The following is a 26,013-nucleotide window of genomic DNA, read 5'->3' on the forward strand; positions in this document are numbered from 1 at the left end:
TGTTTTAATTATTAAAAAAACACTCAAATTGCAAATTACAATAGTTGACGTTTATTTAATAATTGATTAATCAAATAATTATGAGGAATTTTTGGTATTTTGTGAGGGAAATTTGGTACAGTTTCACAATAATTATTTTTTTATCAACATACCGTGTCATTTCTTGTTTGTTTTTCCCCCAAATGTTTGTATTTATTGAATTATTCTTTGAACCGTCGTTGTTCTTTTATGCCTTGAGATTCTGAATGCCCCTCTGGGCGTTATCACTGTACAGCACAATGAATCTTGCTCTCACCTGCTCTACGACTTACATCAACATCAGCTCCTTCAGCTCTTGTGCATAATCCCCGCTGTGCCTTTCTCTTTGTCCTGCTCGCTCTCTGCAATTAAGCAAATGGGTCATTAATGAATCGCCGCAGGCAACAGGTCACATGAGAAGCTAATCAGACAGGATGGATGGGCTGCTGGGCAAGAAAAAAAAAAAAAAAGTGACACAAACACACAAACGCACAAACGCACGGCCACTTTCACAAACTATTGACATTTCTGAAAAGTGCGCCTCCAGCAAGACGCGCATGAATAAAATTACAGAAAATAGCAGGAGTTGATGAAAAGCAGCTTGATCATTGATCCGCGTTGTCAAACTGTGCTGAGTGTTCGTTTCCTCCGGGAGGAAACTTTGGTTTGAAACCTTGCCTCAGGCCATCAACATTCAGAGAGAGACAAGAGGATAATTTTTCAGTTTGTGATGATACGCAGCTCCATCGCCAACACTGCTGATAAATCAGTTTTCATGAAATATATACAAATAGAGCTATTGATGGGGGAAACCGCAGAGGGTTTGCATACAGACTGATGGAGTTAGAGCAACAACAGGGAACAGGTCACAGACAGATGCAGGTGATGACTCATCACTGAGGATGATCACATACATTTACATTTTATTTCCTCTTTCCCAAACTTTGTTTGCTTTAAAGATGCATTTCTCTTGAAGTATATACTGATTTAACTTGACCTCATCAGTCTGTTGAATATGATGTTTATAGGTCAGGACAATATTTCATCAAAAATTGTCAATTTTATGTACACAATATTTGAATAAATGCCACAATATAAGTTTAGAACCAGGAAAGACATAATAAATGCCATATCACGATGTAATGATATCAATACCCAGATGTCACAGTACTAACATAGTATTGATGGACTGTCTCAGTAATGAAGTCTCTGTATATTAACTAAGCATCGCAATTGTCCTGGCAATAAAAAATAGCATATTATTTGTGCAGAAAACTGAATGAATCCATTAAAAAGTGTATTTTATACTTAACACGACACAATACTAAATAACCTACATAAGAACATTACACCACTCTGTGATATTATAATGAGTAATATGACTCTTTTACATCATTTTCTTTCATTGTTTGTTTTACCAGCAGCACAGAGGCTAAAAGCTAAATGACTGAACAAATCAAAGAGCTAATACGAAAATGGAAAAGCAGCAGGGGAATGGAAATCCAGTGTGGAAGAGGAAATTGCATAACCATTATCTAATTTACCTTATTTATTTATAAGTGTAGTATTTCCATTGATTGTTTTGTGTTGCTGTTTTTTTATTCTTGACTTGTAACCATTTACTTATTCATAATATACAAGTAAATAATGAATCACTTACTAATTAAGTGTATATATAAATATATATGTTTACACTTGATTGCAAATGTTTGTCGAGCAGATGTTGTATTATTACCTCACAGTTTCTACAGACTATAGAGCTGCAACTATGATTCAATTAATCAATTATTAATGAACTATTTTGATAACAGATGAGTCATTTTGAGTGTTTTTTTGGCAATAATTCAAACAAGTTTTCTGATTTTTCTGGTTCCTTTGCTCAATGTAACTTAGAAATAAATAACAAGTGCATTGTTGAAGGATTTCTAATAAATATTTATGCTTTTTCTTTTTGTGACATGTGGTGTAATACATTTGTAGGGAGTCCCTGCTCCATCTTTGAACACTGACGACGCAGAACACTGATTTATGACTATGATGCTGTATTCATATATCACCAGTAGATGGCAGACCTTTAATCACTGCAACCTATTTGGCAGCAAAACCAAACCACTTTAAATGAGTGATGAGTTGAAACTGGTTATTCAGGGATTTAAAAAAAAAAAAACCAACAACAACACAAAACAGATGAAAGGAATTATGTTTTTCCGTCTTCTATAGTTCAGCCTCTTAAGCCTTTGTGTGTCTCACACATAAGAGCAACATCATTTCCTTCCCCTGACATGGAGTTAAAGAGAGGAGGTGCTTTGTCCTCGGACATCCTCTGTTTACCTTTAACCTCACGTGTCGACACTGACCTTCAGCTGTCTGTCAGCGGGAGAGGAGGAGGAAAACACACACACACACACACACACACACAGAGCAATGGGCGGAGGCTGTGTCAAAGGACAGGACGAGACAGGACGAGACGGGGGCAGCGACCACAATGACACACAGGATGGGAGTCGTTTTGTCCTCGGCATTATCTGATCTACCAGAGGAGGAAGTGGAGGAAGGAAGGACAGGGAGCGTCAAACAGAGGCCGATACGCTCACCTGAACAAACCTGAAACACTGCAAATATCACTACGATGAATATAATGTAGATCATAGACTGCTGCTGGAGCAATGCAGGCTATAGTTTAATCAATATTTGCACTTCATCAATGAGTCAATGGAACATTAGATATGAGGCTGACGAAGGGGGGGGGGGGGTTAGTGGTGTATTTATTTTACATTATACAATCTAATAGCTTAAGTAAGCAGAAGGAGAATAATAAATATTATTATATTTTTATGTCACAGCAACTTCTGGAACCCCCTTGGTTTGTGTGTTACTGCACTTTTTTTTGCAAATCGAATTTCCTCCTTTCATTAAAATAATTACTCAGCGAGTCTGTGAAACTAGAGACATGGAGGAGAAACTCCTGTAATTTAATTAGAAGGACTTTCTTCTGCTCTGCTGAAGCTGCAGTGCAGAGGCAAAAAGGGACGAGGCGAGTGTTTTAGAGCCATTTGTAAGAACAGTTAGAGCAGTTCCACAGATCTATTGCAGGCCTGATACTTAAAGCTGCAGTGCGTAGGTTTTGGTGGTTTTATTGAGCACGAATGCCAGGGTCTGAAACATGTTGTTTTTGTACAGGAAGTTCCCTAGAAGTTCGCCGTACATTGACCGATCGCCTTGAAACTCCATACGTGACACAAGTGACCGACTCTGAACTCTGCCCTAACTCGGCCATTTTGCCAAGGAACAGGAAGTGCCCTGTAAATCAATCAGCTTGAAACTTAATATGGGAGAAGATAGAGAAGTGCCCTGAACACATACATACGCAAGCCATGACCTCTCATTATGACTTTATCTAACTCCACGGTGCTCCCGCTAATGACCTACATGACCTACACTGATCTCAACTTGTGTGGAAACAGATCATCCAAATCAGGCAGTGAAGCTGTAACTGTGCTGTGTTTATGGAGTGAGTGGATGAGAAGGTCAGTGAACTACAGCGCTCTCTGACACCACCTTTCAAACACTGTGTAGAATTACAAAATACTGTTTAGAGAACCACAGATTCTGCCTCTTCAGAGAGGAGAGAAAATCTCGTCCCTCAGTCTGAAGTTCATTTAAACTATTGTTGTAGCCTGTTACTGGTACCTTAAAGTAATATGTGATGTCTTATTAAGACAAAGTTAAATGCAAAACTTATTTTGATTTATTTCTCTTTCCAGGCAAAAAGTAAGGCCAACTTCAACAAAATTAGACTTTTTTTACTTTCTTGAAAACTGCTTGATTTCTGTCTAATGGGCACAGACTGAACAATGTGACAATAGTTGGAATGTAACAGAGTTTTGTTTATATTAAAAAGTTACGTGCTACAGCTTTAATTCATGCCAATAATGACTGCAGTCAGATCTGGCTTCTGATTGGCTGGTTGAAGTGTGTCATACTGTCTGAAGATTTAGATAAAGTGGCAGAGAATACAGGACTTTATTATTCTGTTTGTTCCCAGTCAACCACAAAATCACACATGAAGGTTTTCAATTTCATTGCAAGTCGCATTTTTGCCCACCAGGTGGTGGTGCCGAGCTACATTCAAACATGAGCTCATTCTTTACTTACAGAGCCTGACTTTTTGATTATTATTAATGACTATCCTGAAGTCAGGTCTATTTGTTTGCTGAGAAAACACGAGATATTAACTGTGATTAGACTGTGGAAGAGGAGATAAGCTCTCGGGTCACTACAATAGTACAGCAGTTAATCTCACGCTGTGATTCCTATCTGAAAGTGAAGGTCAAGTGTTGTATTCGACCACAGCCACCAACTAGTATGCCGTTAAATGAAAACCTTCTGACTCAATTTTCTCCTTAACAACTGCAATAAATCAGAGTCGCGCCACCGTTGAGCAGAGTGTGCCTCTTACCCAGAGCCTGCCACTTGTTCCCGGGCCTGACAGGTCCAGTTAGTTCACTATCGATTCTCTGTCTTGCTGCGAAACCACTATAACCAGATGACCTATGAACTCTGAGGTCACAGCACACGGCCTGAAATCCAGGCCTCAGACGACAGCGCAAACAACGTGAGGGTCTTTTTTTTTGGCTCACACTCACTCAGCTCAGGAGTCTAATGCTTTAATACACAGGGGAAAAAAAGAGTTCTAACCTCGAGGCTCATTCCCTGCGATGCATCACCACCTGCAGCCACCAGGACCACACTCACTGTGACTTTTTAAGAACTGGCTGTCGTGAGCAACTTTAAGAGATTTTGCTGTGTTTTCTGTGAATATTGTTGGAGTGAAAGTTCACTCACTCATCTTCTACCATTTTATCGTCCCGAACAGCCAGTCTTGTATAAATTACCTTAAAGGGAATACTTACTTTAAAGGGAGTAAAAGTACAAGTATCTTACCGGAAAATGTCTTGAAAGTAACTTTATTTTATTTTACTTAAGTATTAAAAAAGTAAGGGTAAGGATTGAGTTGTCTTTCAACTGGTAGGTTGTGGGTTCAATTACTGACTCTTCTAGTCTAGTCTATATGTGTCCTTGAATATATCATATATTTATATATAATTGTTATTATTACGTGTTTATTTAAATATACTGGACCTAGCATGACAGGTCACCATTAGGACTGAATGATTTGTAAAAAAAAAATTAAAAAAAATTGATTACTGATATTATTAAAGTTGAGAAATTTAAGGTAATACATATATATTTTTAAAGTTATATCATCATCTGTTTGTACAAAATGTTTTTCATCAGCCCCGAATGAGTCAGTTATATTTATATTTATATTTATATATTTATATCAACAGCATGGTCAGCTCTGTGGGGGTTCACCAAGTTGTGACCGTCGCCCACATTGGACAAACTGAACATGTTTTGGGTTTTGTTGCTGAACTGAAGGCTTCATATATTTCAATAACACACTCCGAGGAGAAGCTGATACATATTTACACACAGTACTGTAACTTTACATGTGATAGATTTAAAACCTTGAAGAAGAATCAACACATTGACTTGTCCACATTCAAAAACAGAAATACTACAAATCTTTTCTAAGAGATGTTTAGGTTACTTGATTAAAACTTCATATTATGTATGTCATTTAAAACATTTGCAAAGATTATTTGGTTAATTGATTACTGAAATTATCGTCAATTATTCTGATAATCAATTCATCAGTTTGAGTGTTTTTTCTCTGATTTTTCAGCTTCTTAAATGTGAATATTTTCTGGTTTCTTTGCTCCATTGAACAAATAAATCATTAAAACAGAATTTGGTTTGACAATCATCATTTCCAACTTTGTTAAACTCCAATTCACATTTTCTGACATCTGACATGTGGTTTTACCGACCAAGTGCTCAATTAGTGATGAAAAATAATGGTGAGTTGCAGCCCAAATAATAACTCGCAAGAAATACACTATTTTGAATTGGTGAACAAAATATTTTTGAGTTTTTGGGTAAATTAAAGCTAAATTAAAAGGTAAGTTGTTTACATAGAACATAGAATCTCAATCAGTGTGTGAATATCTGCTCCATGGTTCAAAGATTCAAAACAAATGAAAAGTGCAGGAAACATGTTCACATTCAGAGCTTTAACCAAAACCCAAAGACTACTTCACTCCAGACTTTCTGTGCTTTGCTGACTGAAGCTGAATGAAATAATTAAAAACAACAACATATCACTGACTCATGTGATGTGGTGATTATCCAGCCTGAGCTCGGCCTGTGTATGTGTGTGTGTGCAGATTTGCTCCCACCGGTGCAGAGGTAATTATAGTTTACAGGAGGAAAAACCATGATGTCAGTGAGACTCTACTGCCACCCACAGGCCCAAACGCCTCACACTTTCTCTTCCACACACACACACTCACTCAGAAACAAGCCCATGTCCTCGTACTGTTGGCCTCATTTTGAGGGATTTATTGCATTCTAATAAGCATCAATGTGATTTAATACAGCAAGTAATATCCATTCTTTCCTCTTTTCTTTTTTTTACAGCACAATTTAAGACTCCTGGAATCTGTAAAACAGTCATGAAAATGATTCAATATAGAAAATAAATTAAGTAACGTACAGTATTTAAGTACCATAATCAGTGTTTCCCCACCAGCAAACAAAGGGACAGAACAACTCTTTAGGTTTATCATTAACATGGACACACACACACACACACGCGCACACACTTTATCTCGGAATTCAGATTTCAGTAAAAACATAATGTTTAAGATGAGAGGTAGAGAAGAGGAGCTGGATGAACGCCTTCAATCATGCGTCACAGGGAAGAATTTTCTTCAATATCAATACCACAAAGGTTCAGTATATGTCCACGTCATGATAAGCACATTTTAAGACATTAGTGTGTCATGTCTCTCTGTTTAGCTAGCCAGGTAGCTAGCCAGGTAGCTAGCCAGGTAGCTAGCCAGCCAGCTAGATAGATAGATAGATAGATAGATAGTATCACATATATCTCGAATGTGTATGTTTCTCTGTTTAGCTAGATAGATAGATCATGACAATTAATAGGGCTGCAACAATTATTCAATTACTAAAATTACCGTCAACTATTTTGAAAATCAATGTATTATTTTGAGCAATTTTGAGTTTCTAGTATTTTCAGTTTCTTAATTGTGAATATTTTCTGGTTTCTTTGCTCCATATGACAAATAAATCATTAAAACTGAATCGTTTTTTTGGTTTGTGGACAAAACAAGACATTTGAGAACATCGTTGTTTCCAGGTTTGGTAAACACTGATCATTTCACGGACCAAATAAGTGCTTGTGGTAAAATAATCATTAGTTGCAGCCCTAATAATTATCAGAATAAACTAATTTCAAACTTTTTTTAATTGTGATAACATTGTTTTTTTTGTCCCTGTTTGCCCGACATTTACTTTTACAGATAGAATTCCATGACTGTCAACAATCAATATCAATATACAAAATTGGTTTCCAAAAGTGCAATCACCACCCACTGTACTGTAATTTAAAACACAAACAAGTTTTCACCTTTCCACCAGTCAAGATAACATTATGTGAGGGAGGGGCATCGTATGACATTGTTTTCTCTGAGGTTTTTACGACAAACCAGCCAGCAATTATGAAGGACTTTGTTTCATACGTGGTAAACAGCTTCCCGTGGTGGACTTAACAGTCTCTGAGGGGATGTTATTAACCGATCATAGTGCACTGTGTGTGTCATCATGCTGTTTTTCTGAGCACGGGTGTGTTGATGAGCATGTGCCTGATAACCTGACAGTATAACTATTGAAAACAAGATTAATAAAAAACTAGTAAGATGATTCAAATTAATGTCGATGAATTCTGCTCTTCTGAATCTAAAAGACAATGGTTCAAGGACTTGGATCAACACAAGCACACAGACGTCTTTCGTTGGCCTCGATTTCAAACACATTCAAATGCTTTGCTGAACTTCCTCCCTAACCAGTGCACTTGCAATGCAAAACAGAAATTTGACACTGGCGTCACGCCATGACTACTCACTTTCCAGTCTCTACTCTAAGCATCAAATGGAACCTTAATGAGCCCGAACCCAATAATTACCAATAATTACATACTTGCACCACGATAGAAATGAAGAAAATGGCTAATTAGACACAGCCCATTAACAGTGGGAATCCATGGAATGTGTGTTTTTTCAAATCTATTGTAGCCCACCTGCATTAGACTACAGGTCAGAGAGTATTTCTCATGATGGATAAGATGATAATTTGATGCCAGTCTGTTGTTTCAGCGCGTCAGAGGGAAAATATGTAATTCAAACAGGAAGGTTACGTATGTCTCGGTTGCTATTTTGCTCCTGTTGCTGCTGCTGTTGTTCATTCTCTCCCAGCCTCTGCGTCTCCCTCGAAGGCCCTGTTGTCATAGCGATGCTGGAGTCTCACAGGGTCAGAGCTCGCTGGGTCAGTCAGTGGCACTTCGTAGAGGTTGTCTCCTCCTGCCACTGTGATGACGGTGACATCTTCTGGCGAGTTGGTGGAAATGTTGTCTTTCGTCTCCTCCTCGACCCCCAGTGCCTTCAGGATGTCGCACTTGCACATGGGGCAGGTCCTCCTGTCCAGCAGCCACGGCTCGATGCAGACCTTGTGGAAGATGTGGTCACACGTGAGCACCGTCACCACATCGCCCGCCTTGTAGGCTTCGATGCACACGGCACACATGAAGGCGTCAGAGTTGGTTATCTCGTCGTCTTTCTTCAGCGTACGCACCTGAAGGCGCCCGATTGCTTTCTTGGCCTCCGATTTCAGCTTCCTCTCACTGCGCTTGTGCATTCTCATATTGTACAGGCGGTTGGCTGAGATGAACACAAAGTAGGCGATCGAGGCTGCCGTCACGATGAAGAACGCGATGGACAGGAAGTAGAGCCAGTAGGTGTTCATCCACGGCCCGTGAGGGCTGCCCACTTCAATTGTCAGATACACGTCTGTCCCGTTTTTCACCAAGTTGACAATCTCCATACCCTTAATGTTGCCGATCATGATAGCCACCGTATCGTCTGCGTCTGAGTGTGACATGTGTGTGGTGCTGTTACCACTGCCGTCCACGTTATACACCACCACGCCGACTGCCCCCTGATGTACGGCCGCATTAATCTTCTCGGTGAAGGTACAGTTGCCCCGTTTGACCAGGGCTATCCAGGGCGATGCACTGAAATTGTACAAGGGATCCGCGCTGCAGCCCTTAGGGTCGTCTTTGGGGAGAGTCACAATGCCAGAGACGGTCTCCACGGGGGAGTTACGACCAAAAATCCCACACTCACAGTATTTCTCCTCAGTCTTATTGGTGGTTTTGTTGTTATAGGTTATGTCCACCATGGCTGTCCAAAACACGAAGGCAGCTGAGCAGCGAACAAGTCCTGACAGACACAGCAGAAGCAGCAGAAGGTGTTGTGCTGTCTTACCCATGGTAACGCTCGTCTTAAAAAACAGAAGGAAAAAAAAAAGCCCTCTCTCTGTCTCTGTTAGCGCTTTAGCTTCTTTAGCTTCTTTAACAATCCTCTGTCAGAAAACCTGTTCCTGGTTTGTTCCGAGTCACAGCGATTCTGAGCACAGCTAGAGTTCCACCCAACCTGCTGTCCACGGTAATCTGATATGAGCCTCTGGTAACATAACACGAGCTACGCGTCAGCCACTCACCTCTCGTTATCTTCCTGAACCTTGAACAGTGAGCACTCCTCACAGAGGGCAGGGTGCTGGTATTCAACAAGTTGAAGTACACAAAACATGCGCACGGTTTCCAGAAGGCAAGGAAGGAAACAGCCGAGGAGAGAGAGAGAGAGAGAGAGCGAGAGAGCGAGACGCGATAAGCAAATGATATGTAGTCGTGTTCACCGGTCGGTCGGTCGGTCGGTCGGTCGGTCAGCGACACTGTAAGAGCGAGTCTGTAAAGCTGTGAAAGCTGCTGACTCTTTTCCTTGTGTACTGATGACAATGACAGCTCGACTGGTCTGTCTCGTTCTACCAGTTTCCTTCCTCCTTCTGTTGCGGCCTACATGCTTGTTGTTAAAAGCAAACTGACGAGAATAACTCCTCTGCCTTGTGTGTGTTAGATAAACACTGTATAGTTTTACCACACCTCACAATGCTTATCAGAGAGAGACTTAAAGTGAGTGCAAACTTCCACTGAGGAACAATCTTATATCCAGTAACTAATCATTTCTCACTATCTCGTCATACTCAATACAAATGTACTTTTGAATGTATGACACTCACACACAAACTGACAAACTCTGCAAAGAGGTAATGAGTTCTCCTGATCATACAGGACTTCACAGGTTTTTCCCTTGAAGAGTCTTGTTCCACACTGTGACAACTGACCACACAGAGTCAGATTTCAGTTGTATCTGCTTACACACAAGTGAAAGCACATACACAACAGAGGCTGCTGGTGGTTGGGGGGGGGGGACTAATGAGATGGAAAGGTTGTTTTCTTTCCAAGCTCCTATTTTACCTGAGTTCACTCACAGACACTAAAACACTTGATATCAGTCTAGAACTAGAGCAGCCTAGATCTAATGATTATTAGAGTGTTTGCTTGGTCCATTCAATGTCAGAGACATGATGTCTTGTTTTTGTCCACAAACCAATGATTTCTTTGTTAAATGTAGCAAAGAAAGATCAAGCGCTCTGCAGAGAATGTGACTGGCAACCTCTCGTCTCAGGTAAAATCATGGCTGACTCCTCTCAGCAGGACATCGTCTCTTTGAGACCCTTCCCTCTGTGGCTGTGGTCCATTCAGACTAAAACCCTCACGCTACAAGAACAGTTCTTTCCCCTCATGCCTGAGCTACTTCTGAGAAAACAGAAATTAGAAATCATTTTTGTTTAAATCAGCAGTTAGTATTTGGAAAAGTGACCGGGCTCTAGCAGGCACATTGCCGTCATTTATAACATGTATCCACTGGACAGATAAATCCTTTGAGGCTGGAAGTTTGTGTAGAACTCTGTGCTGCACTGTGGAGCCAAGAATAGAACTTTTTTGTGGACTTTACAAACTTCCGGTTTTCGGATACAGTTGCTCTGAGCTCTTTAGCACATTGTGACGTCCCAGTGAGCACAGACGTCAACATCGCATGTTTTATCTCCTGTACTTAGACTGAGGAGGACCACAAAAACATGAGTGAGTCATCTTTTTTCACACTTTGCCGACTCATAGGGCCTCCAGAGTCACAAATATAAGTATTTAAATGATAAAAAAATTTAATTTGCATAATATGGGACCTTTAAATAATGTAAAGCTCAGTTGCGGAGGCTGAACGGTTCCATATAAATATCTAATTGTGATTATTTTGACTGAAGTTGAGAATCTGATATGATTCACGATATGAGGGGGAATAGCAATTTTTACATAATTATTCTCATTTTCCTCAGATATCCTCATAATCCTCACATAATTTCTAGTACTTTAGTTTTTTTCTCATTTATATATATACAGTTTAAAGTATCGCGTCATAAACAGAGATTACAGATTACAGTTGGTTTGTGGACAAAAGAAGACATGAGAGAACATCATTATTTTCAGGTTTGGCAAACATTTTTCAACATTTTCTGACATTTCACGGAGCAAATAAGTGCTGGATTAATCAGGAAAATAACCTACAGATTAATCTATTATGAAAATAATCATTAGTTGCAGCCTGATTCATTAGCCTTAACAAAGCAGAATTCTTAACTTTAACCATAACAAGTGAATGCCTAACACTAACCTTTACCAGTTCCTCAAAAATCAGGTTCTGCCTCATTAAGACCAGGTTTTGGACTCATTGAGGACAACTGGTCCTGACAAGGTCAGTGTTAGAAACAACTGCAGGTAAACACTGACATGTTTGTCTAGTTATTCTTGTTAGGACTCTGACAATGACCTTGAGAATCTACCTCTGCCAACGCGAGTCCTTTGTCTTTATGTTTTAAAGTTACACAACACAATTGTGCTGATGCCATAAAAAGCTGTTTTAAAACTATAAAGTGAACAATTACGTAACAGATTCCCATAAAGGGGAAATAAACAGACCACGTCATGACTCAGCTAAAAACACTGCTGCTGCTTTGTCTTTAAAGTTTTCCACCAAAAAAGACACAGTTCCTTCTTTTATTTTAAAATAAACTCACACAGCTGATGTGATGACACTCACACTGTAGTGACTGTGGCACATGTGCTCAGTGAAGCACTAGTGTGTGTTTTACACATCGTATCCAGTTTTACTTGTTTCTTTTTAACTTATTTAACCAGAATATGATAAATAATGATTCTAATTATCATACTGGCTCATCCTTCACTGACTCCCATTAATGAACCTTAACATAGAAGTTAATGTTTAACCCAAACCTTAACCTAACAACCGTTCACACTAACTTTGAACACAGCTTTATTAGGACCATGAGGACAACTGGTCCATGTTTATACCACAAAACGTCCTGAATAGTTAACAAAAAGCAGTTTGAATCTTTTGATTGCTGTTTCTATTTAAATATGTGTTTTTATTTTATGTTTTATAAAAGGTTTCTGTGCTGGAAAACACCGTCCTCTTCAACTAACTCCTTTGTTTGGGGAAACTTTTGCTGTAAAAAAATTTGATTCGCTTTTTTATCACCCCGCAACAAAACGGTAAACAAGCAGACACTCAGTGAGGATGATGGAGGGAGTGTGGAGAAAGCATGGTAGACCACGCCCAGGTATTCTGGCTATGCAACACTAGAAGGAGGTGACACAAGTCATTTATAAGGTTTTGGGTTTTAAGGCGTAATGCGTTATCCGACTGCGTAACCACGGAGACCCCTCGAGCCTTCATAGTTCTGCGATTGCACTGCAATTTCCTGCCCGATCAGTAGGGGTCGCTACACAAGGTTGTTGTGCTTCACAGTGGAGTGTGCGCACAGTGACCGGCACAGAGCAGCGTCATCTCGGCCTGTCCTGAGGACCAATCGCAGCTCATGCCGTTGACCCTTGACGGAGTGACGGACACTTAAAAAATATTTAAAGCGGCCGGAGACGACGCAGAGACTCTACAACAGCCTCTCCGGCGACGTAGAGGGGTTTCTTGGCTACGTAGAGCACATAGCCATACCTAACTGATTATAAATTGTACACGTTATCTCTATGACCTCATATTTCTTTATTTATCTTTTTCTCCCCCTTTGTAACATTTTGTTTCCTCATTTATTTAACTCGTTACCGTTTTTTTTTTTTTTTTTTTTTTTAAAGTTTCTCTGCTTGAATTCTTTTAAAAACTGGTCATTGTTCGGTCCATAAAATGTTGAAAATGTTGTCAGCGTTCCTCAAATGTCTTTGTTTTTCAGTTTTAATGACTTCTTCATCAAATGGAGCATTCAAAAGAAACCAGAAAATATTCACATTTAAGAAGCTGAATTATCTTTTGAAAAGGCAAAAAGAAGAAGCAAATAATTGCTCATCAATATAGTTAATGATTCATTTAGTAAACCATTATTAACCAAATACATTACAAATGAGGTCTTATTAGGATCAGACTTTGTAGTAAGTAAGTTAATACCAAGAACTTGCCCTGAAGAGTTGACAAAAAGCCATTTTTTTTCTATTTATATGCGTTTTATAACATGTTAAAATGTTCAAGTGCTGTATTTATTCAAGCACTGTGTAACTTCAGCTTTTATAACAGGAAAATGGCAGTAAAAGTGAGTGCAAGAGTAAATAAAAGAGAGGCTGCTAATACCCTGATAACAGGAACAATGGAGCGACCATGACCCTAAAATTCCTCAAACTTGAAATAACGTCCTGGACACAGTGAGACACCATGAAAGAGCACATTATACAAAAGAGGAAAAAAGTGTCTCTCAAGTTTCACTGTGTGAATTCATGACTCACATTTATTCACAGGGTGTGGCCTGAGATCTTTTTTTTTATTTTACAAGTCTGTGCTCGCCGTTTCAGGAACTAATGAATGTTCTTCATCATCTTCATCATCATTATCATCATAATAATAATAAAACACATTAAAAAGCACCTGAGTCACTTCTCTGTGTCAGCATGTTCTATGACTTTGTCAGTGATTCCACTGCACATGGAAACTTTCTATAAACTCTATAAAAACCTCTGCAATCTCTGTTTATGACGCGATACCTCTAAGTTTTAAAGGTCAGTGAGGGAGTGACCATGTACTGACAAGGAACAGTAATATCTGAAATAGTTCATCATCATCAAGTGTTTTTTTGATAATTAAAACGGATTTTTCATCTTCTTGAATGTGACTATTTTCTTGTTTCTTTGCTTTATAACAAATAAATCATTAAAACTCAATCATTTTGGTTTTTGGACAAAAACAAGATATTTAAGAACATCATTATTTCCAAGTTTGAAACAACTGATCAACACTTTTCACCATTTTACTGACCAATCAAGTACTTGATTAATCGACAAAATAACCAACATATTACAGATGTTAGTTGCCGTCCTAATTTTGATAATCAATTAGTCAGATTGTGTGACAGATTAGCTGATGATGAAAATAATTGATAGTTCCCTATTTGTAGCTCAAATATCAATATGTCACACATGAACACACACATTTAAAATTTAAACAACAAAGTTTTAACGATTAAATAGATAACTAAGACAGCATCACATTGATAATATCATTGATACCCAACCACAAATCAATCAATAGTCGACTGTAATATAGTCCAGTTTTCAAAGTCAGAACTTGTTGGTAAACAATAACCAAAGGATCACAGGTCAGTTCAGTGCTCTCCATAGAACCTGACATATAATCTTTAAGGTGCATTATGTAATAAATCATAAAATCCTCCTAATATGTCACAGAGACTCAGGAATAATGTTCATATAACAAACTGAACTCACCAACAACAACAGTACAGACTAAATATTTGCATTAAAAAATATATTTTGCAGACTGCAAATCATGTTTATGTTTTGAAATCATGTTTTGGCATGTGGCGCCACCTACCGCCGTCTACCAATCATTGCAATCTGCTGTTGCCAGTTATGTCTGAGCTATAATGTTGGAGAAAACGAAACCTAAAAGACCAACTATTTTGAATTTGAGTGTAGTAACTGTTTTTGGCCACATTCTTACATATGGCGCCTTTAACTTTCTAACTAGTTTAGTTAACTTAACTTAAAATCTTGATTATGATTGTTAGTACTTGTTGTATTTGTAAAGACCAACATCTCATTTTTATACTGACTGAGTGATTCAGTTTACAGTAATAAGAAAGGAAAAATAAAAGTCATGATTAAACACAATAAAAACACTAACATAGAGGTAAATGAAAGAACATTAAAGCAATTAAAAGTTGCAGTTACGGCTGAGGTGCAGCAGTGATGATCATTTTGTTTTCATTTAAACTCAGTGACACAAACATGGATTTTCATGCTAGATTTAAAAGAATGACTTAATTTGGTTTGTTCCAGATATTTGAGTGTATAAAACTAAAGGCAGTTTCCTCACGTTCAGACCTGGTTCTGGAGTTTTAGCTTGAAAAACACATTAAAAGTGGTTCAGGTTTAGCTGCAAACAATTATTTTCATGATATATTAATCACTTTGTTATTCAATTAATAAAATGTTGATTAAATAAAAAAAAAAAAAAAAAAAACTTTGATCACTGATCCCAAAACCTGGAGATAATGATGTTCTGAAGCGTATTGTCTTGTTTTGTCCACAAACCAAAATGATTCAGTTTGAATGATTTCTTTGTTAAACGGAGCAAAGAAACAGAAAATATTCACCTTATCACATGAATTGTTTGGTCCTCGTCAGGACAGTGAAACCTCATCCTGACAATGATCAAAGCCAAATGGAACTCGGCCATTGTTAATTCATTTGGTTATTATTTACATCAGCGATTTACCTACTGTGACTAAATGCTTTAACTGTGCATCAGTCAGAATAAATATTTGCCTGTTTTTGTGTCTCACTTCTCATTAACCAAACTGCAAAGTTGTATTTTATTTATATCCTTCACTTTCAAATGAAAAATAAATAAATAAATGAAATGAAAACTACAGTAACTACATGGCATTATTTATAAGGTCAATACTTTAACTGTACCACACGGGGGCGCTATTTACTAACTGTTCAATATTATTGTGCATTTTGTGCAGAGACGCATCACAACAACAGAAGCGTGTGCAGCTTCACGTGACGGTTGTTTTGGGTCAATGATACAATAATACACACATATATACATATATATATATATATGTATATATAAAGTCGTCACGGAGTCATCACGTGCTCTGCAGTCAGATAACGCGCTGCATTCACTGCAGCACGTGCAAAGTCAGGAGGCCAATAAATCCATCTATAAATGAATGAATGAATGACTGAATAAATAACGGACTCACCGCTTGGTCTGCAGGTGTGTGAGTGTCCATCAGCTTCATGTGTCCTCAGAGCAGAGAGTCTGGAACTGGTGAGTTCGCTGCTGGTCTGTGGGTTTAGAGGGAGAACTTATTAGGACATGTCCCAACAAGTCCTACAGACTCACTCACACACACATGGACACTCAGGGACATGATGCGTTCACGAGCACTTTACCCAACATTTAACCATCACAACTAAACGACTTAAACCTAATTCCAACCCTAACACCAGGTTTTTAATATCCGTGGACCAACATCTCCTCACGAAGACAGGTTTGATTGACAGTTGGTCCACACAGCTCATTTACACACACACACACACACACACATTCTTGTACTTGCTGACAAAGTGAGGACCAGCATTTCCACTTTATAAATCAACACAATTACAAATATCTACAAAGAACTACTGGTTGCAGTACCATAAAATGTCTGCAGGTGGAGCCCCAGATTTTTTTTTTTGTCAAACATTTTACAAAAACGTCATACTATACTGTCGTCCAAAATTTGAAAAAAAAATTGACCCAATATTTTTGGTCTAAAATTTGACAAAAACATCATACTATACTATGTCGCCCAAAATTTAAAAAAAAATTACCAAACATTTTTGGTTTTACATTTTACAAAAACGTCATACTATACTATGTCGCCCAAAATTTGGGAAAAAAAATTTGACCCAAAATTTTTGGTCCAAAATTTGACAAAAACGTCATACTATACTATGTCGACCAAAATTAAAAAAAAAAAATTACCAAAAATCTTTAGTCCAAAATTTGCCAAAAACGTCATACTATACTATCTCGTCCAAAATTAGAAAAAAAAATTTGACCCAAAATTTTTGGCTTAAAATTTGACAAAACGTCATACTATACTATGTCGACCAAAATTAAAAAAAAAAAATTAACAAAAATCTTTAGTCCAAAATTTGCCATTTGTGCTCAGATCATAAAGAATATGATATAGTGTATATAAGGATTATATACAGTATAAAGTGTCCTAACTGGTAAACTAAGATAACCCAGAGATTTAGTTATTTTGTGATTTTCCAGCCTTTTACTTGTGATTAAGTTGTGGGGGAAAAACAAACAAAAAAACATATCTCTTGGAAATATCTGCTCAATCTATTTAAAATAATATTAGAAATGGCAGTAACAATAGTGTAACTATGTATTTTGTATAATAATACATACATAACATTATATTGTACACAAACTTGCTCTCGTCCTGTTTTAGGCAATAAAATGAAAAATAAAGTCTTAATTTTGGAGAATGTTTTCAGATGTTTTGTTGGATGTAGGACTGCAGCGATTATCAATTGATTACTATTAACTATAGTCAACTATTTTGATACATTTACTGTTTTAGACTTTAAAGAAAGAAAAAAAAAGAAAATACTTAAAACAAGCTTTCTGATTATTATCTGAAATATTTTGGTTTGTGGAGCAATTTCTCAACATTTTCTGACATTTTCTGGACCAAACAAATACTCTAGCTCCAGTGACATTACATATTTATGTGGGAATAAATAAATAAATAAATAGAATTTATTATTTTGTGAAGGCCTTGTCAGTAAATTGTTTTGATTTAAACCTAGGATTGGGATTTGTTAGATGTCAATTATTAAAAAGGGATAAAATGATAACATACATGTATTTAATTATAACGTTCTTTATCCTCAGCCCTTTAAAAGATGTAGTCAAAGTGTGTGTGGATGTGTGATTTCCTCTTGACTTACACTGTGATGAGCCTCAGGCTGATGTTCAGGTCAAACTCGTGACCCCCCGGCCCCCCCTCCCACCACCATCATCATCATCATCATCATCATCAGAGGCAGAACTTAAAGATGTTTTCTCCTCCTCTAATCGCTCTCTTGTGCAGCTTGTAGTCGTAGAGTAGAGTTAGATGTACTTTCCTCCAGCAGCTTCAACCCCGTCAGTCTTGTTAGAGTAAAGAAAGTGACTCAAACTGACCATGAAGACGTTTTCACCTGTGAAGACAAAGAAGAGACGAGATTTTATTCCTTACTTTCTGGGATTTGTTCTATTTTTATACTGTGTGGTTCATCTGGTTTCATTCACAGCAACAAGTGCAGCTCAGGAAACTCACTCTGTCAGGATCCGTCGGGCTCTTGGTAAGAAAATCATCATCATAGATCTCATTTGTACTGTTGTTGTTTGTTTTGTTTCTTTAAAACAAACAACAACAACAACTTTTGTTGTTAATCACATTATAAACGCCACGGCTCATTTTAATGTCACGCAGATGAATCAGTTGTGGCTCAGTCACAGCGACAGTGTTTTCTCTGGTGAGACAAGTTTTATTGCCATGAAATACCGTGGAAATGGCATTATGAGCTGAGCCCACAGTAAAAGGTTGTGTGTGTGTGTGTGTGCTGTAGCAGTGATGTGCACAGGAATTTCAGGGGGGCAGGGCACCCCTTAATTAATCAGTGGAAAGTTACACTCAGTATGTTTCAATAATTGTTTTAATCTGACTAAAACTGGATTTTTAAAATATAAAATATCGAAATAGAAGTTGAATTTCTCAAACACCCAAATAAAGCAATAGAGAGTCAAACTACTATTGGATGTTTATCTAAAGTTGGACCAGAACCAGGATCAATCTAGCCTGGGCCCCTTGAGGGTTATATACGGGAGACAATATGGTCCCAAGTGGGTTTGTCCTTGGTTTCCTGCGAAATGTAACTACAAGTTGAATTCAGGAATTACCACCATTAGGTATTTTTTTTAAAATAGGCACCTTTAGTGGTACAATAAATAAAAGCAATGTGGTACCTTGGGTGTGTCCTCATCATGTAGCTTCCATGAGTTTCCCATGGCTTTGACTACCACGTTAGCCGTTTACACGCTAACTTTTTTTATGTTATTGTCTGTAACTTTCTGCCTAGCCCCGTCTTTTTTTCTTAGCCCTAACGCTAACCTCAACAACACTTGTGCGTAGTTGAGTTGAAAAAAACAGTGTAAAAACTTACCTATGTGTGGTATTCTGTCAAAACGAGCCATAGTTAAGCTTGAGTTAGAGGACAGGTTGTCCAGACGAGAACATGGACGCAAACTCATCTCGGGCTAGCGATTGTTAGCCATTATTAGCAATACCAGTAGCTAACAATGCTCTATACATGCACATATGTGTTTTGCACACAAAAACAGTGTAGCAACATGTCCACTGATAAATGTTGAACAGTACTATGTGAGTCAATGTGAAAGAAATAGAGACAGAAGTGCAATTAACAGTAAAAAGCTGTTAAAAGTGTTTTAACTATTGACACGAGTGGCAGCCATCTTGGAATCCTGCGTCAGAGTTTGTAAGATTGCTCTTGACTTTTCAGTTGGAAATTCCGACTTCCGACTACAACTGGAACACATTACTGAACAGAATAAGCCAAAAAAAAAAAACGTGGTGAGGATCGGGACCGAAGCACTCGACATGCTAACAACTAGCTGCAGGTTAACAAGAATGTAGTAGAAGTAACAAGCTGAAGGTACTGGAGGGCATCGACATCGTTGTAGCCCTAGCTTAAATTAACTTGTAAATGTAGTGAGTAGCAAATTCTATTATTACTGAATTAATGAATAAACAAAATATGTTGTTATGTATGTTTATGTATGTGTTTGTGTGCGTTTACAGAGAATGAGAGTGAGTGCATCTCACCACAGTCCTCAGAGTTTCCTCAAGACTTCTTCACGCTGCAGCAGAGGAAGGACGGAGGCCTCGTCATTCACTTCTTACTCATCTTCTTCATGCTTCTGTCTGTGGCCATAGTCTGTGACGATTACTTTCTGCCGTCTTTAGAAGTCATCAGTGAACGTAAGTGACAAGAAAACATCACATTTGGCTGGAGAATCTATGTCTTCTCACCGACCGACTCCAATGTAATATCAAATTATATGTTCGATCTCTACTAAACCTCCTTTTCTTCAAATAAACAAAAATATTCCAGATGTATTCATTTGTTTTCTCTCATGTCATGTGACACTACAGTAGAACAACTCTAGAGGAAAAACTGAGACCTCTTTGTTCTGGATGTCAGTGATTTTCATTTTTCACATTTTAGTGCTTCTTATATTCTGTACTATTTTTTTGTGCTCGTTTCTTGTGACTCACTGATTTCAGGCAAACCCCAAACGCCTTTTCGATGAACAGGACACACCTTGTGTTATTGCATTTTAGGGCTCTTTTAATTCATATTTAACTGTTTTAGTGTTGGTTTTATTCAGATATAATTATTAAAACATTTTTAACAATGCAATACATGTAAATAAATGTCCCGTTAGATATTTTTGCTTCTTTTATATGTTCGGGTGGACATGTGATACATTTACTGTATGTGTGTATAGAGAATAATAGGATAAAGCCAGTTGTTGTTGTTGTTGCTTTGTGTACCTTACTAACAGTTGTGTCTCTCAGGTTTAGGACTTTCTCAGGATGTAGCAGGAGCCACTTTCATGGCAGCTGGGAGTTCTGCACCAGAACTGGTCACTGCCTTTCTAGGTAATTTCTTTACGATTTTGAAATTTGATGTTGCTCTGATCCAGTCGGGGCACCATGAAAGCGTAAAACATGTCATTTCCTGTTGCCAGCAGGAGGTGCTCTCACTGTGAATGTATTCTGTCTTCACGCATGTCCTGCCTTAGGTGTGTTTGTGACAAAGGGAGACATTGGCGTCAGCACCATCGTGGGATCAGCTGTTTACAACCTGCTGGGAATCTGTGGTGCATGTGGACTCTTGGCCTCGATGGTACACGACCGCAAACATTCGTACAAGTCATCTGAGAGTTTGTGTACATTATGAGTTCTCTGAGCTGTAAACAATTTGTTTTTGCCTCCTTTATCAGGCAGGGCGTCTCACCTGCTGGCCACTGTTCAGGGACTGCCTGGCATATGGCATCAGCGTTGCTGCTGTTATTGCTATCATATCTGATAACAAGGTGTACTGGTGAGTGTGCGACTCAACATCACAACATCATCACGGCGCGATCGTCAAAACCTTTCCGCCCACCCAAGTGTTTACAAGGTTGCAGTAAAAGGCCTCGTTAGTTCTGGATGTTTATTGGCGTCCTGTGACACTGAGGACAACAAATGAAAATAGATCACAAAACAACTGACGGTTCAGAGCGTTGAGCGTCTGATCACACACTTCACTCACACCATAAACACTGTGATTGGAGAGGCGGCCGATGTTTATACATTTATACATGCACAGGAGCAGGACCAACAGAATGAGGACGAGCGTATAAAGAGGTTGGCCGAGTTGGTTATAAAATAAGAACAACACTCAAAGTGCAATAAAAAGTCATGACAGAATCCAACTGTGCAAAGAGAAATGAGATTACCTTACAAATAAGGTTTTACCATTTAAAACCTTATTTAAAAACTGTAAAAGATAAGTATTACCAGAAACTGTGACCCAGTTTAGAAAATGGAATTTGCTCAGGTGTTATCATGAGGCCGAGAACCTGTGCATAGGTCACATAACGACACCAGACTGAGCTCCACTTACTGAAGCAGGAAGTAAAGTTAAAATGTTACAAGAAGTGTAGTAAGTGGATGTTTAGGTTCTAGAGACTGGGTCAGGACTGTGTATAAGTTCTTAATGAAGCCAATGAGGAAGTAAACCTATCATGAATAGCCACCAGGGGGCGACTCCACAGGTTGTAAAAAGAACTATGGGAAAGTCTATGGGAGTAGGAGCTAAAGAGGCAGTATAGTGCGGCACTAGGGTTAGGTCAAAATATCGATTTGATGATATATCAACGTCCTTCCGTGTTAGCTTGTTAGCTACGTACACATATTTACGCATAGGAGTGCTTGATCACCCGAGGCATAAAAACGTTATGTTTTCAAAGAAAGGAGTCAAGAAGAAGAAGTTTCTCATCTTTAAACAATGAGTCAGTTTGGGAAACCGTTAACAAGAATACTGTATGTTGCGTCGACAGGTACGATGCTGCCTCGCTGCTGCTGGTCTACGCCGTCTACATCGTGGTCCTGTGCTTTGACCTTCGCATCAGCGAGTTTGTCCTGAGAAAGCTGAGTCCCTGCTGCACGTGTCTGTCCAAAGGATCCGAGGAGAAGGACGAGACGCAACCTCTGATCGACTGGAACGACGACACCAGTCTGCGAATCATGGTTCGCTCCAGAACGGACAGCGGCATCTTCCAGGAAGACTCCGGATACTCGCAGCTGTCCCTCAGCCTGCACAACCTCAATGACATTCCTGGAGGTACTGTGCATTTAATAGAGGCAGCAGACGTCCAATGTCATACACATTATTCTGACAATTAATGACTTGTTTTTTTTTTCTGCTTGCAATCTAGCAGAGCATAAAAGTGTGTTTGCTGTGCCGGAAAACGACCTGAAAAGGATCTTCTGGGTTCTGTCTCTCCCCATCATCACGCTGCTCTTCCTCACCATCCCTGACTGCAGGAGAAGGTTCTGGAAACAGTGGTTTATGATAACTTTCCTCATGTCTGCTGTGTGGATCTCAGCTTTCACGTACGTGCTGGTGTGGATGGTCACCATCGTCGGTAAGATTGTAGTTATTTTGGTTATTATTCTGCCTCTGTGTGCACTCGGATTATTGTTTGTTGTATTTTTATCAGAAGAAGAAAATGGGCTAAATCGGCATTGGCCATAGAAAAACCCACATCGGTCGACCTCTAGTCCCACTAGCTAGTTAAGCTAGCACTTAACGGGGTCGTACCTATGTTCCCCGGGTCCTATGTTCCCCTGTCATATACAAAGTGGACCTTTTTTGGGGAAAACGGGGAACATAGGACCCTTTTTTTGAAAAAGGGTAGGGTTAGGATTAGGGTTAGAGAAAGGGTCCTATGTTCCCCGGTCACATACAAAGCGGGGAACATAGGACCCGGGGAACATAGGTACGGTCCCCACTTAACTAACAAAGTGCTAGCTTATCTTGCGTGCACTGCAGAAATTCCAACATAAGACATAACACTGCTTTAAATACAGAGAAATACAGATGGACTCATGTTGACCTAATTGGCTTGAACAGAATTGTGCAAACACATTTGAAAAAAGTTTGAATCATTATAGCTCCGTAGCTTCAGGTGAGGTTGTAACTGAACTGCAGCTTCATTGCTGGACTTGTGAGTGAACATCCTGGGTAACATGCAGACTGATGAGGTCACTAAAGCAAGAGTCTTTTTGATAAAACGTTCACTTTTTGCACCTTTAAGCGGTTTCTGTCGGGAGTCTCTGTTTCACCGGGAGCTCGTTGGTTTGTTGAAACATTCCTACGCGAACTCTTACTCACTGCTTCTGTAACAGTGGATGGACCTCACCCACAGATGTTTACCCTGAGGCATACGGGAGTTCACATGATCACAGCCTTTAGGTTTTAGTGGAAAACCCGACCCGACACAAGTTCACGTACGTCAGGCTACAGGCCTCTGTAGTCACCAGAGAAAGGCCGTGGATGGTCTCATTGTTTAAGTCACATTTTATGTTCAGTAATTGTCATTGAATAGTCTTCGACACGGAACCTTTAACCATCACATTCTACCGTTTTAACTTTGCAGTCTGTACATTCCCATTAAGCTCCTTTAGTTTAGCTACAAGGGTAAACTCATCACTCCTCAGCCTTTGTGGATCACAAGTGTTTGAAACTTGTGAGGGGGAAAAAACAAGAAAAGAGTCTGATTCGCAGAGTAGAATCACATGTTGGTCTGCTGGCTAATTCCATAGATTCCATTGTCTTGGAAAGTTAAGAGGGGTTTTATTGTAGCGCCAGTGGGCCATGTGCTCACCCAACCACAGGATTACAGCCTGCTTCATCCCTCAGGAAGCAGTCATGTGAACAAGGGGGGGGGGGGGGTGTGCATGTGGACACAGGCATGAGAGCATCTACCTCACTCCAATATATAACCGATCTAAGATCAGGCTAAGAGCACGACTTCATCATGTGACGGTGTTTGCTGGACTCAAGTATAATGAGATTATTATCCTGTAGTCGTCAGATTAGCTCACACGGAAGGAAGGGTTTAGAGTTATGAAAGTGCAGACATGAGACCCAACAGGTACAACTCCAGATGGAATGTGACCCAGAAACACACCAACATTCCACACAATTGTTCTCTGCTTTTGAGTACAATTTCTGTCCTTTAAAGGTTTTGATAGTGTTGAATGATAGCAAGAAAACATGATGTTGATACATTTAATTGGCAATATGCTGCATTCCATTTACATCGCAACTTGGAGTTGAGAACTCGGAAAATCAAACATTCTTTGGGCTATTGTTAGTAAGACTAGTCAATAACAACGCTCTACAGGCACTTTGCATGGCAACATGTCAATGATTAGAAATTGAGGTTGCTCCTTCCGAGGTCAGGAACACCCAGTGTCCGCAGAAATCCCGAGTTCCCACCACACGTGGAATGCAGCATATCCCTCCAGTCACAGTCACACTCCGCTTACCTGGCTCGCCTCAACGCGACTAGAGGAAGGTGAATCTGACGTCACGTCTGTGTCTTCTCTCTGCACAGGTGAGACCCTCGGCATCCCCGACACAGTAATGGGTCTGACTTTGCTCGCTGCTGGGACCAGTATACCTGACACCATTGCCAGTGTGATGGTGGCCAGAGAAGGTAAACAATCACAGTCAGTCCTGTGTGTATACAAGTAATTCATCATACAATTTAAATTCATGTATACAAACTTTTTACCATTGGAAGGCTAAACCTATTGTAAGGTCAGTGCCTACTAGAGAGATAAAGTCAAAGTTCCTGCATAGCTGCTGTCTTTACAACTGTTTTACACACAGATGTTTATAACTTTAAGGACCAAGGCATTAACAGCTATATTTAATATATATATACACACACAAGTACCTACTTCTAAATACAAGTCTGATGGGCCAAATTAAACATGTTGGAGGGCCGACTTGGGCCCCACTTTGAGCAGTCCTGGTAGAGCGCTAACCCGCAACAAGGGATTGATTTACAAAATAAATCGCCTTCAATCTATGAATCATGAACACTGCACTCTCTGGTTGAAATATGCACAAGTTCTACATCCAATACTGAAACAAATACTTGTTTTCCGTTAACCAGGGAAAGCCGACATGGCCATGTCTAACATAGTGGGCTCTAATGTGTTCGACATGCTCTGTCTGGGTCTACCTTGGTTCATCAAGACCGCCTTTGTGGACACCAACAACCCCGTGGAGGTCAACAGCAACGGACTGCTCTTCACGTCTGCCACGCTGCTGCTTTCCATCGTCTTCATATTCGTAGCCGTTCACGTGAACGGGTGGAAGTTAGACTGGAAGCTGGGAATCATCTCGCTCATCTGCTACATCCTCTTCGCCACTCTGTCCATCCTGTACGAGTTGGGGATTATCGGGAATAATCCCATAAAACTATGCAGTGACTGAGATCTGACCTCCGTGGGGCTGAAGAGATATTTTGCCAGACTCAGGTTAAAATGCTGAAAACAAAAAAAGCTAAGCCTATAAATCTTCAAGTGTCAGTTTGAGGGCTCACACATGGTGCTCATGATATTTTTAAAAGAGAACGATCTTTGGTTAATTTCACC

General features: G+C 39.3%; 2 protein-coding genes across 2 annotated transcripts; one reads left to right on the forward strand and one right to left on the reverse strand.

Annotated features, from left to right (window-relative positions):
* Positions 1 to 8,400: 8,400 nt before the first annotated feature.
* On the reverse strand, positions 8,401 to 9,486 carry LOC310936564 (E3 ubiquitin-protein ligase RNF128-like; the record flags this gene model as incomplete). The annotated part of the gene is made up of 1 exon (XM_083900637.1): positions 8,401 to 9,486. One exon carries the CDS (start codon positions 9,484 to 9,486, stop codon positions 8,401 to 8,403), a length of 1,086 nt encoding a protein of 361 aa, XP_083756763.1.
* An 8,925-nt stretch (positions 9,487 to 18,411) lies between these two features.
* slc24a5 (solute carrier family 24 member 5) lies at positions 18,412 to 25,852 on the forward strand (the record flags this gene model as incomplete). The annotated part of the gene is made up of 9 exons (XM_083900638.1): positions 18,412 to 18,571; positions 20,089 to 20,268; positions 20,869 to 20,952; positions 21,096 to 21,199; positions 21,297 to 21,397; positions 22,398 to 22,681; positions 22,776 to 22,985; positions 24,963 to 25,064; positions 25,530 to 25,852. 9 exons carry the CDS (start codon positions 18,412 to 18,414, stop codon positions 25,850 to 25,852), a joined length of 1,548 nt encoding a protein of 515 aa, XP_083756764.1.
* Positions 25,853 to 26,013: the final 161 nt, after the last annotated feature.

This window comes from Microchirus variegatus (assembly GCF_963457635.1).
Source record: "Microchirus variegatus genome assembly, chromosome: 14".
In the NCBI taxonomy this organism is placed as follows: domain Eukaryota; kingdom Metazoa; phylum Chordata; class Actinopteri; order Pleuronectiformes; family Soleidae; genus Microchirus; species Microchirus variegatus.